At 43.4% G+C, this 17,931-nt stretch overlaps 1 protein-coding gene across 2 annotated transcripts in view; it reads left to right on the plus strand.

Annotated features, from left to right (window-relative positions):
• Slc1a2 (solute carrier family 1 member 2) overlaps positions 1-17,931 on the plus strand; it is a 123,846-nt gene that overhangs the window by 83,748 nt on the left and 22,167 nt on the right. For both annotated transcript variants that reach the window (XM_052183089.1, XM_052183090.1), the window contains exons 5-7: positions 1,473-1,638; positions 6,324-6,450; positions 13,818-14,051. In XM_052183089.1, coding sequence (XP_052039049.1) covers positions 1,473-1,638; positions 6,324-6,450; positions 13,818-14,051 — 527 coding nt within the window. The remainder of the gene's footprint in view (positions 1-1,472; positions 1,639-6,323; positions 6,451-13,817; positions 14,052-17,931) is intronic.

Consider the following 17,931-nt stretch of genomic DNA (forward strand, 5'->3'; position numbering starts at 1 on the left):
CCCTTCAGCTTGGAAGCTGCATTTGGAAGTCTAGCATGATTTGTGTTGTATCTGGTTTCACAGACTTAATAGAAATCAGGTCTTGGGTTATTTGTAGGACATGAAAGATGTGACCCCCTTAGCAACCAACCTCCCACCAGATCCTGCTTATCATCCATGATAATCACTTCAAATTAGTCCACACCTTGGCTTCTTCATCCCTCTGAGGATAAGCCTCCATCTTTGTTTTGCCTAGAGTCTGGCAGCTACATCCAGAAGTTTCCATTCTGGTCACTTTTGTGGTTTCTCTTCATGTCTCTATTGCCCAGCGCTTGGCTCATTCCCTGCTTATGTAGCCAAGTTTGGGTCTTCTCTGACCCTGCTCAAGTGCATACGGCCAGGCTAGCATGGAAGGCACCTGCCTCCTCCTAGAGAAGCCTGCCCATTCTTCTTTCCTGTACTTGTTATCTCAGTTCAGCATTGCTAGCTGTCAAGCCCAGCCACACAAGGATCAAGTCAGTATAACTTAGCATATGGTGCAGGCAGTGGGAAGAACTCAGTGGTGGTCGGGCCATTTGAGTTCAAGTGTCAGCTCTGCCAATAACTATGACGTCTGAAAATCCAGTTGACTTCTCCCTGCATCGTCTTCTGTATCTATTCAAGGTTCAGCCATCTGTCACCTCTGATGTGCCAGCATAGACATTCTAGGATTTTGAATGATTTCTATTTTAATGCCCTTGAAAGTGGTAAATTTTGAGGCTGAGATGTGAATTTTTGCATGCAGGATGCCTGACACCTTTAAAATTAGACCTACTTCCACGGATGTCGAGGAATAGCATGGGAGATGCTTGGGGAGCATTAGGCAAGAATGAGTTGGCTTCTTTGCCTGAAAGAAGTATATGTTTCCCACCTTGCATATGAATTATATTATCCCAGAAAGGTGACTATTGAGTAGCTGTCACCCCTGATGTCCAGATGGAGATTCCCAGCAGATCCCGGTTTTGGAAGGACCCAGAGCCTAGGACCGGCTTTTGATGGCTCTGTCCAGCAGAAAGAACATCTACCTGGGTCTCAAAATTTGGAAGTGCAACTAAATTGGACTGGTGATATCATTCCCCAATCACATCATCATCAAGGTGATGATCATTCCCCAATCACAATCAAGGTGTCATCATGGGAAGGACAAAACGGACATATATCCCCCCAGCTATAGCAACTGTGCTGCTTAGAGTACTTAGGGGACAAATGAATTTCACAAACTTTGTAATAATCTTGTTATTAAGATAGTTGCACCATGCTGCATATGCAACGAGTTAATACTCTATTAAGAATATAAACTTAAAATATTTCCCAGTTTTATTAGCCTTGTTTTGGCATTTCATAGCTGTAGTTAATATCTTGGGAAGGTTCAACTATATGACTGGCTGATTGGGTTGCTGTTGACCTTTTAGACTAACCCTCACCTTTATTCTTTTTCCTCCCTGCTGCATTAGATTCAGACAGTGACAAAGAAAGTTCTGGTGGCACCTCCGTCTGAGGAAGCCAATACAACCAAGGCGGTCATCTCCATGTTGAATGAGACCATGAACGAGGCCCCTGAAGAAACTAAGATCGTTATCAAGAAGGGCCTGGAGTTCAAGGATGGGATGAATGTCTTAGGTAGGCATAGTGGCTGTTAGCATCCATCCATGACCTTTGACTTCCAGACAGTGGCCAGCCTTTCTCAGCAGCCTTCTTCACTCAGTTCTCACTCTGTCCTCTAGGTGGCACAGAAGGTTCTCGCTGGGGAACAATATGAGAGTCACTGAGACAGGGCTGAGCTATGAAGGAGTGACAGGAGGATCAGCAGAAGGGGGACCCCAAAGGGACATGGCAGCCAGATATCAGGGATGGGAAAAGAGGAAGGAGCTGACATTTGTCAGGCACATCTAACTAGCCATTTAATGAACTGGAATATGCTTATCTTTTATTTATTATGTTTGGTTTTTGTTTTTTATTTTTTGTTTTTTTTTTTTTAGCTGTCCATTTACAGAAGCACCATGCTTGTTGCCCCATCCTAGCTTCGAGTCTGTAACAAATGCAGAGTTACTAGTATTGGACAGTATTAGATTAGGGAACAAAGGGGTTTCACAGAGTATATATGACCTCTCTCCTCAAGCTTAATGTTCTCTTTAGCTGCACAGATGTGGGTTTGGGAGGTTGTCTGTTCCTGGGCAAGTCTTTGTACTTCTCTGAGCCTCAGCAATACATTGGAAATGGGATTGGCCGGGGTTTGTGGCCCGACTGTTGTAAAAATGAAGTGAGGTCGTGCGTATAAAGTACCCCAGCACATGCCGTGGGCTCTGTTCACACAAGCTCTGGTCAGTTTTAAAGTGGATGAAGAGCCAAGGAGCTCAACCAGAAAGCATTCCATGAAGTGCGGGGTCGAGGTGATTTCCTTCACAGGATTGGCTCCAATTTGCCCAGACTTACTAATCACCCAGACACCTTAGGACTTTAGGGTGGGCCAATTCACCCCCATTTCCATCATTCTTCAGTTTAATGGTGTTAAGAAAATGGGAGAAAATGGGTCGTTTGCCTGCAAAATGGGGGGGGGGGGAAAGGAGAAATATGAATCTATAAGCAAGATCTTGCAAAGAAATTTCTAAGCACTCGGGTGAGAACTGTTTAGAGATGGGTGAGCTCAGTGGTCCTGTCTCTTTTTTCATCTAAGAGATCAAATGCCCTTGTCTCCTTGGACTGTCATTAGATAAACTTGAATTTTTAGATCAATACAAATAACAATAATTTAGTGTATGTCCCAAGTGCATGGGCTAATCTAAATAATAATAATAATAGTAATAATAATAATAATAATAATAATTTTTTAAAACAATTCATATGTAGGATGTGATTGGCAGTGTTTTTGATTGTTTTCTTCACTGTGCACTGTGCTTGTATTTCATGGACATCGGTGCTGGAGAGAGAGAGAGAGAGAGAGAGAGAGAGAGAGAGAGAGAGAGAGAGGAGAGAGAGGGCAGCCCTGTGCCTGCAGGTCTGAAGTAGATGTTCTTTGTTTGGCCTGGAAGAAAGCCGGTGGGGTGAGAGTGAGGGAGGAGATAAGCTGAGTGGGTTGCCAGGCAACAAAAGATCAGTAAACACAGTTGATAATCTGTGACAACCCAGAGGTAGTTGCAGGGAGGAGGAGGAGGAAGTGAGAGAGTCCCTCTAAAAAGGACACATTTATGATAACCCAGAACCCTCTTTCTCCACTGCAAAGAGATCTACAACCCTTTCAGGGCCTTCTCAATTCCTGAGGGCCCTTCTGGTGGGTCATAGCTTTAGATCCCACCCTCCTTGACAAAGTAACCGCTGGTATTTTGGAGTGAATAATTCAGAGGACTCTGGTCTTTCCAGAGTCTTAATGAGTTCTAGAAAGTCACATGACCTTTGCCTGTGCCTGGGAGTTTCAAAATACTGGCAACTCGCTCAACCCCAACGACCAAGTCTAAGAGGGCTTTGTTCAAGTGAAATACCCCTGTTCCAGTGAGCAGTTTCAATTAGGCAATGTTTACCCAGGGACAAGGCAGGCCGAATCCAGCATTCCATCCAAGTACACAGCCAGGCACTGTGAAGCCAAGGGAAGTTAGATTGTTGAGAAACTTCCCATTTGCCAATCACAGCTGAAATAAGGTTCTTTTCATGGCCTTGGAAGGGCAGCGTTTGTGGCTTTGTTTTTTGTTTTATTTTTCTGTATTTCTGGTCTTTGGTTTTTGGAAAGCCCCAAGGACTGAGCATGGTAATACACAATCTCGGCTCAGCCTTCCACTTCTCCAAGGACATGTTTTTCTCTTAAGAATCCTGGAGACCTAGTTTGTGGTAGAGCACACCTATAATTCCGGCCCTCAGAAAGCTGAGATAGGAGGATGATTATTCAAAGACCAATTTGAGCTATAGATCAAGACTGCTCTCAAAAACCAGTCAAATAGATGAACCCCCAAACCAATTCTTGATCCCCACCTTAACTCCAGTTGTTTAAATTGGTGCTAACTGCTCTCTTTATATATATAAAATTTAATATTTATTATTATTCCCTTAGGCATAAATTCCTTTTCTCTGAACCTCTGACTTTATTTCCCTTTTGGTAAATATATATATATATATATATATATATATATATATATATATATATATATATATATATATATACTCATAGATACTCCAATGTCTGTTGTTTCTGAGGAGAGTCTTCATTCTAATTCTTTGGGACCCTAAGATATTGTGCATTATCAAATAGCATTAACTAAGTAATACTTGGCCTTCTCAGTCTGAGTCCTCACAGATAGATTCTGTGTCACCATACCCAACAAATTGCCCTCCATGGTCTAAAAGAAGGGTAGAGGAAGAGCTGAGACCAGCGTCTTCATGGTACTGTAAAATTGGTTCATTCTGACCCGTACCCTGTCTTTACTAAGTCCCATCTTTTTTGGGAGGGGGACAATAACTCAATTGTGATGTCACTTATAAATCACTCTTGTCAAGAGCTGAAGAGGGGAGATATAAAATTCCAAACATTAACAATCTGAGTACAAGGGCTGTATTATTTTCACTAATGAGAGATGGGATCCCACCAAGTGTAGTTAAGTAGGTTGACGAGTGCTTGATGTAGAAAGAAGGGTGACTTTGGCGAATGAGAACCAAAGGGTAAGTAAAGTCAGAGGTTCAGAGAGAAGAAATGTATGTCTAAGAGAATCAAATCATAATGCTGTAATTTATCTGATGAAAGCCCAAAATCAGACATAACAGGATAGCATAAGGAAAGACGGGAAAGTAGCCCTACTAAATGGAGCAGGGTTGGGTAGGGAATAGTATGGAGAGAGAGAGAGAGAGAGAGAGAGAGAGAGAGAGAGAGAGAGAGAGAGAGAGAGATTAGAAGATGCCCAATACTTCAGGATCAGAGAACAAGCCAAATGGACAAGCAATGCTCTGTAGCTTTGAGATTAATCGTGACTTACACTCTACATGTGTAGTCCAACTTAGATCACCAAGACTGGGGGCCCAGGAGCACACATGATTATAACTGAAAGTCTAGACAGTTCTAAGGTAGCCCAGAGAATAGTGTTAGCCACATAGTGTGCCCAAGTCCCTGATGTGTTAAGATGAGGTACTGAGGTTATGGGTGGTTGTGAGTGAATCTTCTGGAAAGAAAAACCAGGCCTGATCTTTGAAGATCTAACACGCCCAAGGGCAAATCACCAGGTCCTTAGCCACAGGTGAGAAGGGTTGAGTATGGGATCTGCCTCAGGATGTAGTCAAATGAAGCTGCCTCTGAGAGGGTAGGAAGTGAGCTCCTCAGATCCTTCCTGTCTTGAGTTAGGGATAACACTCGAGGCTGATGTGTAGTTGAACTAGGATGCCAAGAAAAAAGAGAAGAGGAGTGGCCCCTTGTTCTGGAAAGACTCAGTGAAGCAGTATAGAGCAGAATCAGAACAGGGAAGCGGGAAGGGTTGGGTGGGAAAACAGGGGGAGGGAAGGGGACTGATGGTACTTTCGGGGAGTGGGGGTCCAAAAAAAGGGGAAATCATTTGAAATGTAAATAAATATATCAATAAATTTAAAAAAAAAAAAGAAAAAAAGAAAAAGAAAAAAGAGAAGACAACTGACTGGGTAGGTGTTGGCAAAATCTAACAATAAACGCTACATTCTGGCTTTATCATCCTGAAGAAGATTAATAAAAGGGAACATAACAAGTTGACTTCTGAAAGGGCGGCTAACTGGGGCTTCTTAGCTAGCGTGGATTTCTTCTTCCTTCCGGTTCTGTCACTCCTCTTCCTTCCTCGTTTGCTGTGTAGCTGGAGGGAATTTTCCAGGTGCAGTGTTCCTCAGAACAACACCTAAATGGTCTAGACATTTCTGCAGCAAGGGCTAGTTGTTTCTGCTGTTCCAATAGTGGTTCCAAAGTTTGCATGACAATCCCCAAGTCCTGACAGCTCCTTCCTGTTAATCTGTGTGGTAACAGGAGCTGTGCACACAGGCTTTGCCAAAGTGAGGAGGAAGAGAAGACAGCACCTTTCATTTGGGAATGAAAATGAATTCATTTTCTTCACGGAACTCACACCTCAACTACTTAGAGTTTAGCTTGCTCAAGTGAAAAAAAATGTCAAGAAAAGCAATAATTATAGGATAGGGGGGTGGGGCGGGCATTCAGTGTGAACTGTAATGCTTTTTTTCCTTCTAATTCCTAGTTTATCCAAGGGTGACTGACAGGCAGAATTGACCCTGTATATCAATCATGCCAAAGTGTGAGGAGAAAGCGAAGCAAATACTTAGCCATTTGTCCTCCTGAGTAATGTCATTGCCCATAGGTCTGATCGGATTCTTTATCGCTTTCGGCATTGCCATGGGGAAGATGGGTGAGCAGGCCAAGCTGATGGTGGAGTTCTTCAACATTCTGAATGAGATCGTAATGAAGTTAGTGATCATGATCATGTGGTGAGTCTATGCTTTCCGACTTCATTGTAATAGTGCCATGGTGCGGGACAAAGCCTCGGGGTCCCCAGCAGACAGTGCATCCTTCCCAGGATGAAGAGTGGGTAAAGACCAAAAAGATATGGAGAAGGGGTGGAAAACTCTTCTCCCTCCTCCCTTCCTTCTTCTTGCTTCCCCTTCCTCCCACAATAGTGCTCATTGGACCAAATTTGACATGTCACCTAATTCTGTGTATCCTTCAGCTTGAGAACAGATTTTAGTGCCTCATAGGTCCAGTCCAGCCCAAGCCCCTGATACAAAGTGCTGTATGCTAAATGAGTTGCAGACCCCAGATATTTCTCCCAGTTCACGAGACTGCAAGTCTGAAATCAAGGTGACTGTATAATCAAAGTCTAGCACATTCATCTGAGTTGTAAGAGATACAACTCAGAGTGGGAACAAAAGGGAAAGAGCCTCCTGGGTCTCCTTTCTAGAGCCTTTAAATGTATAGTCTATGTCCACTGCCATAACAAAATATAAAATTATAAACAAAGGAATGGGAGGCTGGGAAGTCATTAGCAGATTTGGTATCTGGTGAGGGGCTGGTCCTTGTAGATGACTCTTTCTGTATGCTGTTATATGGTGGACAGAACAAACAGACTTCCCAAAGACTCACATTGAAGAGAGCTCACTGCCAAGTGGCCCATCTCCCAACTACTGGACTGAGGCTATGACTCACCACAAAGGAATCTGAGGGGACAAAACCATTCAAACTTAGTAGACACCAGTCCCATTCATCGGGGTGTTACCTAATCAGCTCCACAGCCTCCGCTGCTACACGTCCAGCAGCAGCATTTAAACATTTAAATAAGGGGAGGGGCATACATTCAGTTCATCTAAATGGTGAAGAAAACAAAATGAAGAAAAAGAAAGCCAACAGAATCAGAACATCCCATAACACAAAAATTAAAAGCAGTTCACATCATCTCCACAGAACCAAATGTGATGCATTTGTGGTTGATTCTCATTAAAACTTTAGGAACAAGAACCTGGCAGAGGGTTTTGAGGTTTTGGCGCAATAAGATAACTAAAATATTAGTCCTGGCATGTTCAGCTCACTACCTCACTGGACTTTTAAAATAAAAAGTTATAAAGGGATGCTGGGGAAAAAATGCTGTGTTCTCTGCCTTTATGGTATTGGATTTTCAGTTCCTTGGGCAACGTTAATGTTTTAAATGTCTCTTTTTGTGAAGACTTGAGCTAGCATGGGAATGCTGTGTCCTTTAGGTCCCTCTGAGTCTCTGAAGGCCTGGTAGACAGTGACAGTGCAGCTTCAGCCTCTTGTTTGAATGGTACTTCGTGTCCGTGCTGCCTAGAACCTCCAGAAGCCCACAAGTCATCCCTGCAGTAAATATGCAGTTCCTCTTTCTGCTACTGATGCAGATGGCATGAGTAACATAGTGTTCCCTCCTTCCTTCATGCCCAGGCCATTTCTACGGGCTCCTTGGAGGAAATTAGGTTCTTCTAGGAAAGCTGATGAGGCACTGAATGATTAGGATGTTCCCGTCTGTCTGGTGGAATCTTCACCCCTAAAAGTTGTGCCCCCCACGGGTGGGGTGGGTAAAGAGGGCAGTGAGTCAGGCCTGAAGGAGGGTTCTTCACAGATTTCTACTACCTCATCCAGGAAGGCAGATGGGGCTTTTATGACGAGAGGCCTACTCCCATTGTTCTTAAGGTGCCTCACCAGCATCACCACTGGAAAACTCAAAACCCTTGGAAAGGACCTGGGAAAAATCACGAAGACTGTTAGCTGACCCCTGGAGGTCTTTATGCAGTGGTAAGGACAGTAAAAATAGCAAAACCTAGCATTGTGAGGATAAGGCAATCTGTATTATTAGTTTCATTTTTAAAAAATTGTTTTGAGATAGGCTCTCATGTAGCCTGAGCTAGCATAGCCAAGAATAACCTAGTGGACCATCTCTCTGAGCGCTGGTTTGTACCTCCATGTCTGGGTTAAAAATTATAATCATCAAAATGAAAATCAGAAAGATTTCATCCTGCCACATGTTCAACTTTAATCATTATATTATTGAACTAACTCATCTATTTAAGAAATAATTATCATGAAATCATAATAAAGGCTTAACTAAGTTTTTCAGTATGCTTAGTATTAATCTGGTAACTTTCCTTGTTTGCATTTATTTGTTCCGGTAATACTTGGCAAACTAGATGCTTTCTGTAGCCCATTTCCCATATAATAACACTAAGCACAAACATTAAGTTGCCCAGTGCTGCAGAACTGCACTGTCCCACCTTTTCTAATTCTGTTTCTTCCTGAGTTTGAAGCAGATGAAATCTAGGAACATCTGGTTACAAGCTGTGTGACCTCAAGCACTCTAGACAGATTTGAACCCCAATACTCTGATTAGTAAAACAAAGTAACTATAAAACCCATGTTGTGAAGTTGCTCAGAGAATTAGGTGAAGTGAGAACTCAGACACTAAAACTGTTCTGTGTCCAGAACCACAGCATTTCTGTCGATGGGCCTGTGGTCATTCCACTGCTGGCATTATCACCATCTATGCCATCTGTATCCCCGGCATCTCTGTGCACATTGGTTCTTTAAGAAGTCTGAAAACCCCATAGTTTTGTTTTAAGTTTCATATCCTCATTTTTATAAAAAAAAATTCCTTAAAACTGTTATTTTTTAAAACTCTGAAAAACTTAAATAGAAAGCAAAACTTCCCATAGTCTTCCTCTATCTGAAAAAGAAGTTTCTGCCCTTCCTTTGGTTCTGCTACTTGACTACTGCCCCTCCACCGTCCGTATTATTTAAGGAAAGAGATTCAATGCTGCTTTTTAAGGCAAGGAAGGAAGGCTTTCTGCAGGGCTGCCTCAGAGTGTATAAGGGCCACAGCAACTGTTTTTACAGTGATAGAGAGGGGCTAGGCTCAGACCCAGATATACTGGGAAGGTGGGAATTTATCACCAATGGAGTGGGAGCACATCGAAAGTCAGAGGGTTCTGCTAAGACCTTATCAGAATTGTTGTTGAAGCCAGGTCAGGGAGGCCAGATACCACTTGGGGATGCTAAACTATGAGGAACATGATCAGAAATGAAGAGCCACACACCCACACCCAGAAGGATGGGGATTCTTGCCAAACTGACTTAGTGGGGTTCTCTGCTGAAACAGTATTTTAGAGAAAGGAGGGAAACAGCCTACAGAAGGAGGATCTAACTGAAGTTTTGTAAAAGCAAAGAACTTTTCCCCCAAACCCATTTGCTCTTTCACTCAATAAATAATCCCTTCTAAATTGGCCATGATGAATAATACCACAGAGAGTTTCTGCCTACATGGGTCTAGCAAAGAGGGAAGGGAAGACAGACTACGAAAGTAATACAGACTACAAAGGCAGAGCTGTCGGGGAGAGAGTGAGGGAAGTACGCTGGAGTGGCCAGGATGGGCTGTGTGGGAGTGAAGTATGGTAAATACCAGGCAGAAAGCTGAAAGGCTGAGAGGAGTCCTCTGAGGAAGTGAAAGGCTATCGAGGGTCACAACAGAGATCTGGAGCCAGTGAGGAAGGTTAAGAGATCTCAGAGCCAGGCTCTGAGTGGGTCAGAGCCTCCAGGGCTCTCTGGGCCCCTGGGGGGTTAGAGCTCATTGAATTGTGATGGGAGTCCCCTGGTGGGGGGGCGGGGACAGCAGACCTGGAAGCTGTGTGAACTGCTTGTCACTTCTTCCTGTCTGTTGTAATTCTCAGCAATAGCTGAAATAACAATTGCATTTTTTAAGAGCCTGGACAGTGACAGTGTTTCTAGAGACATGCGATGCCAAACCAGTGGGACTACAGGACAGCACTGTGAGAAGGTGTGGGGGCTTAGCTCCACTTCACACACCATCTAACTATCTGCACCAAGCCTAAAAGTACAAGTCAGTGGGTTAGGACCTCACTTGTTTGCCATAAATGAGAGCTAAGGGGAACAGTTTTAAAAGGCTAATGAAGGAGCATTTGCATTTCATCACTTGCAAATGAGAATTTTGTTCATGAAATATCAACTTTCTGTCAGATCAGAATTATCTGAGGGAACACATTTAAAAACACACAAGTCCTCGTACCAGTCTTTGGTGGGAGCCCAGGGCACACACCTTGATATCAGGCAGTTCAGGGCATTGTGAAGCAGCTGGTTACGGGTACACAGACCTTGACTGGGTTCTGGATAGCTTAAATGTTGTGGGTGAGGTTGTGCTTGTGAAGTGGAGAGCAGCCATGCTAAGGTCAACTTGGCGAAACCCTTCAACAAAGGAGGGCCAGGATTCACAGGGGGTGGGAGCTGGAATGACATATGGACTACATGTGAATAGTGGCCTCATAAACAGGCCTGCAGCTGAGAATACAGCCCACCCGTGGGTAGTGTGGAGACATCCCTACTTCTGTCCCAATGACTATAATCTTTCTGAATTGGAAATGGATCCAATAATTACTGAATGTTCTGTGGCTTTAGAACTCTTGGGTGGAGCCTTAGGCCTCTAGCTCTACTAACTTGTGATCTTGTTTGTTTCATCTCAGCAGTGTTGAGTGGTAACTTTGTCTTGGGGCATTTGCCCCATTCTTTTCCACGGAATCTCATCTCCAATGAGCTCATTTATTGATACAGAAGCCCAGGAATACAGCTCAAGTCAGGTATAGGGAAGTAATGGCCCCAAGCCAAACGGCAAGGGCTCTTTTATGCTCCATTAACACACATCCTATTAGGGATTGACAGTGCAGTAATATTTAATTTTATTTTAGATGTTTGAGTGCTACTAGGAGTAGCATTCCATATTCGCCGACTCTTATGCCTCACCTTGTAGCCTTGGCTAATACTATCTACAGTGAGAACTAGTGCCCACCCCTACTGCCTATACCCTGCCTACTGGGTGTAGCTAAGGTAAGCCCTTCACTCCAGTCCATTTGTCTCTGACTCAAATGTGCTCCCCCTGGGGGACTTTATAACTGATCTTCCTTGGAAAAGTGCCTTGAAAATATGTTTTGTTCATTCTATAAATTACCCGACCTGGGGAGAGGGGGAGGGGAAATGAAAGAAGATTGAATAGCATTCTAAATAGCTCATAACTGTTTCTGTGGACAGCCTGGAAGGCTGACTAGTGTTGGGGAAATAATTGATCTCGTGGTTTATGAAGACAAGTCCTTCAGGGCTTTATAGGAAGGTGCAGTTTCTTCAGTTATTTTACAGTCTCGAAGACAAAGTGCTGGTCCCTGGGACTCCATAGCTGATTTATAAGATGTTGTGATTGTGGGCACACCAGAAGAGTATCACATGGCCAGAAGGAGGGTTTGGTGTCATGACAGAAAGCTTGTTTCACAGTCTTATTAATGTCTAGATAAGCAGTTCTCAAACATGGCCAGCTTGTACCCCAGGGAAGAGACAAGCAAGGATCAGGCTGAAAGTCCCACAGGAAAGAGCAGAGCCACGCTAAAGCTCTGTTTTGTTGCTGTCAGTTCTTTCTGAGCAAGGTTTGCTTACCAAACCATCTGCCATTGGCTAGCCAGTGAGAGGTTTTAGAAAGTCTCATTAACTCAGGCTTGGATAAAAAGGCATGGACCAGGAGAGGACTTGAGACCCAGGTATGTGCAAACAGAAACTGTTATGAAACCCTGGGAAGAGTAAGGAATCAAGCTGAGAAGGATAGGAGGGAGATTCAGCAGTGCACGCGGATGCACATGCGAAAGTTTGAGCCTCAAAGTTGCCTGTTGCAATGTTGGACTCAGCCTCTTTCAGCCTTGATGCACATTTGAAAAATGAGAATATGTCACCAAATGAGGTCCTGTAGCCTGGGAAAGGCTGCACAAAGTCTGTCTTTTCTGCGTTTAAAGACTGGAATCTGTTTTCTGTAGCCTTTGTTTAACTTGGGAAAGGCCTGGGGCTGGGCCTGATTAACAAAAGAAAGAATGGAAGAAGGAAAGAAGGAAGGGAAGGAAGGAGGGAGGGAGAATGGGGAGGAGAAGGGAAGGAGGGAGGGAGCAAGGGAGGGAGGGGGAGGAAACAAAGAGAGAAGGGGTCTGCTTAGGTGGTCCTTTTTCCTGACCCCTATGTTGGGAACCATGTCTGGGGATTTTATTTCCTCCTTAGTTATTCTCAAAAATATTTCTACAGTTATTAATGAGGTGTTAGTCTTCCTACAAATATCTTATTTCAGTCAGACACCATCAAAGTGTGAGTAAATTCATGCCTAGCAACACCTCCACTACCTGATGGTGATGGTGGTTGTTGTTGTTGTTGTTGGTGGTGGTGGTGGTGGTTGTTGTTGTTGATGGTGGTGGTGGTGGTGGTGATATAATAAAGAATGACCCCAGACGAGCAAAAAATAAAGTTGAGATGAGAGAGTTTTCCCACAAGTGGGAACAGGACAGTTTTCAAGCCCCTTTATAAGATAACGACAGCACACAAATGTCAATCTTGGATAAACCGGTGTATGGTGATTGCTGGCTTACAAGGAACTGGAACAGGGTGCTAAAGGGAGGAAGTTTGGCTTGGTAAGGAAAACCCCTGGCTTCAGGGCTTTCACAAAGTGCCATGGTTCTCCTTTGGGCTCTGTGGGCTTGGGCTAGTGACTGAACTTTTCCAAATGATGGTTTCCTTAATTACTGAGTAATAGCACTGATGTTCAGCTGCGGTAAGGCTAAGCGAGGCTCTGAGTGCCTGCAGTACAGTGGACAGGAGCCAGCCTTCTTGCTGTTAAGGCGGGAGAAAGAGTCTCAGGCTCAAAAGTCCCAAAACCCATTTCTCTAAATGTACTCTCTGGCACAGACACTCTCATGTTGGCAACCCCCCTCCCTTACTCCTTCTCTGCCTTTCCCCCAATGCCTCCATCATTTTAAATACATTCCCCAACTTCCAGGATTAAAAACAATGGACATTTACAAGTCTCATTTATTTCCCAAATTCTAGGAAGGAGTTAAAGAATTCCAGAAACACAGTTTGTGTCTCTCAGCCTTTAACTCAGTTGTTTACAGAAAGATAAACTAAAGGATGTCAAGGCATGCCCCCTTTACTCCTGAAACTCACCTGAGCAATAAAGTTTGCCTTTGGACCTAATCGCTAGAACATGCGTCACTAGGCCCATAAAGCAGTTAAGCCACCCAATTCAAAGTATTGGTTCTTATCTTCTTTCTTAGCAAAACGTGTGTGAGAGAGCACGTGCGAATGCCTGCATGCTCTCCTGTGTGTGCACGTGTGCACGTGTGCGGCACGCGTGAGTATGTGTAGAGAATAAATGATAAATAAGAAGGGGAAGGGTTTTGCTCCAGCTTCGGGTCCCCAGGTGAGGTTTAGGGCCCTAACCTCTTTAGGATGTCTTCAAAGCTCCTGTTGTCTTTGTGTTTTTCAGGTACTCCCCGCTGGGTATCGCCTGCTTGATCTGTGGGAAGATCATCGCCATCAAGGACTTAGAAGTGGTTGCTAGGCAGCTGGGGATGTACATGATCACGGTGATCGTGGGCCTTATCATTCACGGGGGCATCTTTCTCCCCTTGATTTACTTTGTAGTGACCAGAAAAAACCCATTCTCCTTTTTTGCTGGCATTTTCCAAGCCTGGATCACGGCCCTGGGAACCGCTTCCAGGTAGAGGACAGGAAAAAATACCTTTCTCCACGTTGGTGCTTTTGTTCCCTTTGCTGCTTCCTGTTTCTCTCCCAGATCTTCTCTAAATTCACACCTTTTCACAACGTATGGGAATATTTTCTACAAGGTCAACACATTGAACCTTTGGCTTCTCCTGCATACTGCTGAAGCTCCTGGTTAGCCCGTGGGTGGTCTGCTACTGGCCTAGAAACAGGACCTCGTATTAAGTGTTTAGATGTTGCATGCTGTGGATTCGCATGCCATGAAGCACCAAAGTAGTATAGTCATAAATATTAACCAGAGGGTGGAGCCTGATGGTGGTCACTTAACGACTCACCTGTGCTTTGGAGTTCTTTTTTTTTTTTTTTCTTTTCTTAAAGAAAAACCTCTTGAGGTTTGGGTAATAATTTTTTAAAAGTAAGACAGTCAACTTATATTTTACAAGATATGTCTATTTTTATAATGTGTGTGTGTGTGTGTGTGTGTGTGTGACTGCATGTGTATGGGCTCTGTGTACATGGCTGGTATCCCCAAAAGCCAGAAAAGAGAGTTAGAAACAATTGTGTGCTGTGTGATCTGGGTGCTGAGAACTGAACCCAGGTCTTCTGTGCAACTGCTGAGTTCTCACTGACACCAGGAGAACCAACTTTCATAGGGTAAATGGTGATTTACCCCCAACAATGAGAAACCAGCTAATTCTTTGACTTTAATGATTCTTTTGTCTTTCTCTTTTTCTTTTTTAGATATTTGCTTTATTTACATTTCAAATGGTATCCCCTTTCCATGCTACCCCTCCAAAAACCCCTACCCCTGCAACCCCCCCATTTCCTGACTTGCATTCCCCTATTCTGGGGGAATCGAGCCTTTGCAGGACCAATGGCCTCCCTGCCCACCTCAGATCCAGCTTAAATGACTTGACCTTGATAGAAGTTAGCTCCTGCTTCTTTATATATTTTCAGGGCCTAGGCAATCAATAAGGATTTCATAGGAAACAAAAGTAATTTTTAATATAATCTTGGACAAATGTTAGACAAAACACAACAAAACAAAGGCAAAATGCATCCAGAATCTTAGAGTTTCAAAGACTGAAGTGTTTTACTCTTTCAGAATGAAATCAGTGTTTTACTTCTGGTTATATGTCTTTGTGTCATGAAATTGAGTTGAAAGCATAAAACACTAGGCAACTCAGAACCCAGCAAATGCTGAAACCCACAGTAGGGAACCACCAGGTCCAGCTGCTGAGCCCATGACTGTTTCCTGTTGGTGACACCCCCACTCAGTGACACAGCATGGCTGGACCTTCCAATGCCCTGTGCAGGCTCAGAATCTTCTCAAGGGACCCAAAAGCCAAGTGGGAAGCCAAATTGTATTTGCATATTGGAAGCCAGTGAGATTCAATATGAATAGAATGTGAGCTTTCAGCAAAAGGCTGAAATGTGTACAATACTGGGGACCAGATTTAGTATCCCATTTCCAGAAGCTAGGGGGAACACTTCCACATTTCCCTTTTACTTCCTGATGCTTTAAATTCTCTGTAGATAAATGTCCATATCCATGAAAATGCTTCTCTTCAGAGAAGCTAACCATCCTCCTGCAAATAAAAGCCACCCTTATATTGTTATCTGATCATAAGTGCATATGTCATAATAGTGACAAGGTTGAGACAGTGAATAAAATTTTGAGGAAGAGAATGAACCTCCCCAGAAAAGTATGTCTTCAGCTAATAGCAATGGGCAATAACCTTGAGGTTAATCTTCACATTTATATATCGTCCATTCCTTACTATGCTACTCTAGAGACTTCTAATTTTTCCCAGCTCAAGAGACCATGAAAATCATAGCTACTAATATAGACCTTTGCTGCTATTTTGTGAGCTTCATTATAATATACAGGACAAAAACAGCTGGAGAAATGGCTTAGCACTTGCTGCTCTTGCAAGGGACCTGGGTTCAGTTTCCAGTAGTTGAATGGCAGCTTACAACTCTGTAACTCCAGTTCCAAGGAGAGCCAACACCCTCTTTTGGCTTCCATAGGTAGCAGGCATACACATACATACATGTAGGCCAATTACTCAAACATGAACTTTCTGAGTCAAGGGGTACACACCGGCTGTTTTGAAATGCACTGCCAATGAACGCTTCAGAAAGTCCAGAATATAATGTTCCCACTGTGTTTGAGTGTCCTTCCCCGCCCACTCACCAGAGCTGGGTATTCTACATCTGTGTTGCTTTGATGCATTCCAATCTGATTGGTGGGAAAACTACTCAGCAAATTTGCATGTATTTGATTACAGAGGAGGGAATACATCCTTTTTTTATTTCTTACTCCCTTTTCCTCCCCATTTCTTGATTCTTGAGTCATGTGTGAGCCAGCTCGTTTTTCTTGGTGGGTACTCATCCTTTCCTGGATGTTTTTCAAGCTCACATTATGTACATGAATTATTAATTCTTACATCATATGCTACAGATAAGAAATCTCCCTCCTAGACATCAGTCTTGGACATAAATACTATTTTTTGGCACTGGAATTATTTTATTTATATATATTAAAAGCTGTGAATACTCTTTTGTTTTTTAATTTACAAACTTAGTTTTGCTCAAATATTTTTCTATCCACAATTATAACATAAGGCCTTATATTTTTCTAATGCTTTCTTGAATTTGTCCTTAAATTATTTCAAAAATTATTATTGTTTTTCCTTTGAATAGCCAGTTATCCTGGTAACATTAAAAGACAAGACAATCTCCTCTCCACTCTTCCTGTGGAGAGGGAGAGATGGAAATGTGAACAGGCCTGTCCATAGCAGGGGGAGCTCATGACGTTCACTTCCGATGGTGACAATCAGGTAGCAGAGATGGAATCAGAAACAGAGTCAAGGCTTAAGAGCCTCAGGGTGCATGCAAACGGCCTAGATCCACTTAAACCTTATGCCACAAAGGTTCCAAACAGGGCCGTCCTAGCAACAGTAGCAACACTGAGGGTGGCTGACTGACTCTGATGAATATGAAGACCAGCACCAGAGAGGAATGTGTTCCAGATCTCTGGCTTCAGAGCATGCTGTGAGGCTGTATCACTTCACAGGGAGAATCTCAGTCTTAGACATTATTATTAGCAACATCATTGGGTCTCTCAGATGGGAGCCAAAAAGCAATGCCAGAGTGTCAGCCTGTCGGCACAGGAAAGCACTCAAGTCCTCAAGTCCTGGGTTGGGTCAGTTGAGTCTGCGTGGATTTAGAGGGCATAAACATAAAAAACGAGCTCAGCAGAAAAACAGGAGCTGTCTTCAAGCTTCACAAACCCTTTCCCCATCTCTCTGTCCAAAGACCCTTTGATGACATTTTGAAAAAAATTAATACATTTTAGTGATCCAGGGAGTATGCATTGAGCAATATGGTTGAGAACCCAGCCAGCAACAATGACTAGGCAGCCATTTTAGATCAGTCATGGTATCTAGGAAACCCTAGGAAACAGTCCCAGGACGTGGGGAGAGGGAACGAGGGGAACACAAGGACACCAACTTCTAATAGAAACAGCTGAGGCAGTAAGCCAGGACCATGGTATCTCCTGCATGCAAATGAGAATGACACCCCCCAACACACCACCTAATCAATTGACTTCTCCTACCATAAGACCAACAGGAGGTGTTACAGAGCCCTGACCTGTCATCACAAAAGATGTTCTGTCTGTTAAGATACCTACTCGGTCAGTTTAAGATGTGGACTTGGGTGCCTCTTATTTTATAACTTCCAGAATTATTGGTCCTGAGTATGCCCTGCAATCTGCACATTTCTATGCTGATCTTTTTCTCCCACTCTGAGAAACTGAGACCCTTCAGAATGTGACTAGTCTTGTTGATACCCCAGTTATAACTAGTGTCAGG

This window comes from Apodemus sylvaticus, chromosome 5 (assembly GCF_947179515.1).
Source record: "Apodemus sylvaticus chromosome 5, mApoSyl1.1, whole genome shotgun sequence".
Lineage (NCBI taxonomy): Eukaryota > Metazoa > Chordata > Mammalia > Rodentia > Muridae > Apodemus > Apodemus sylvaticus.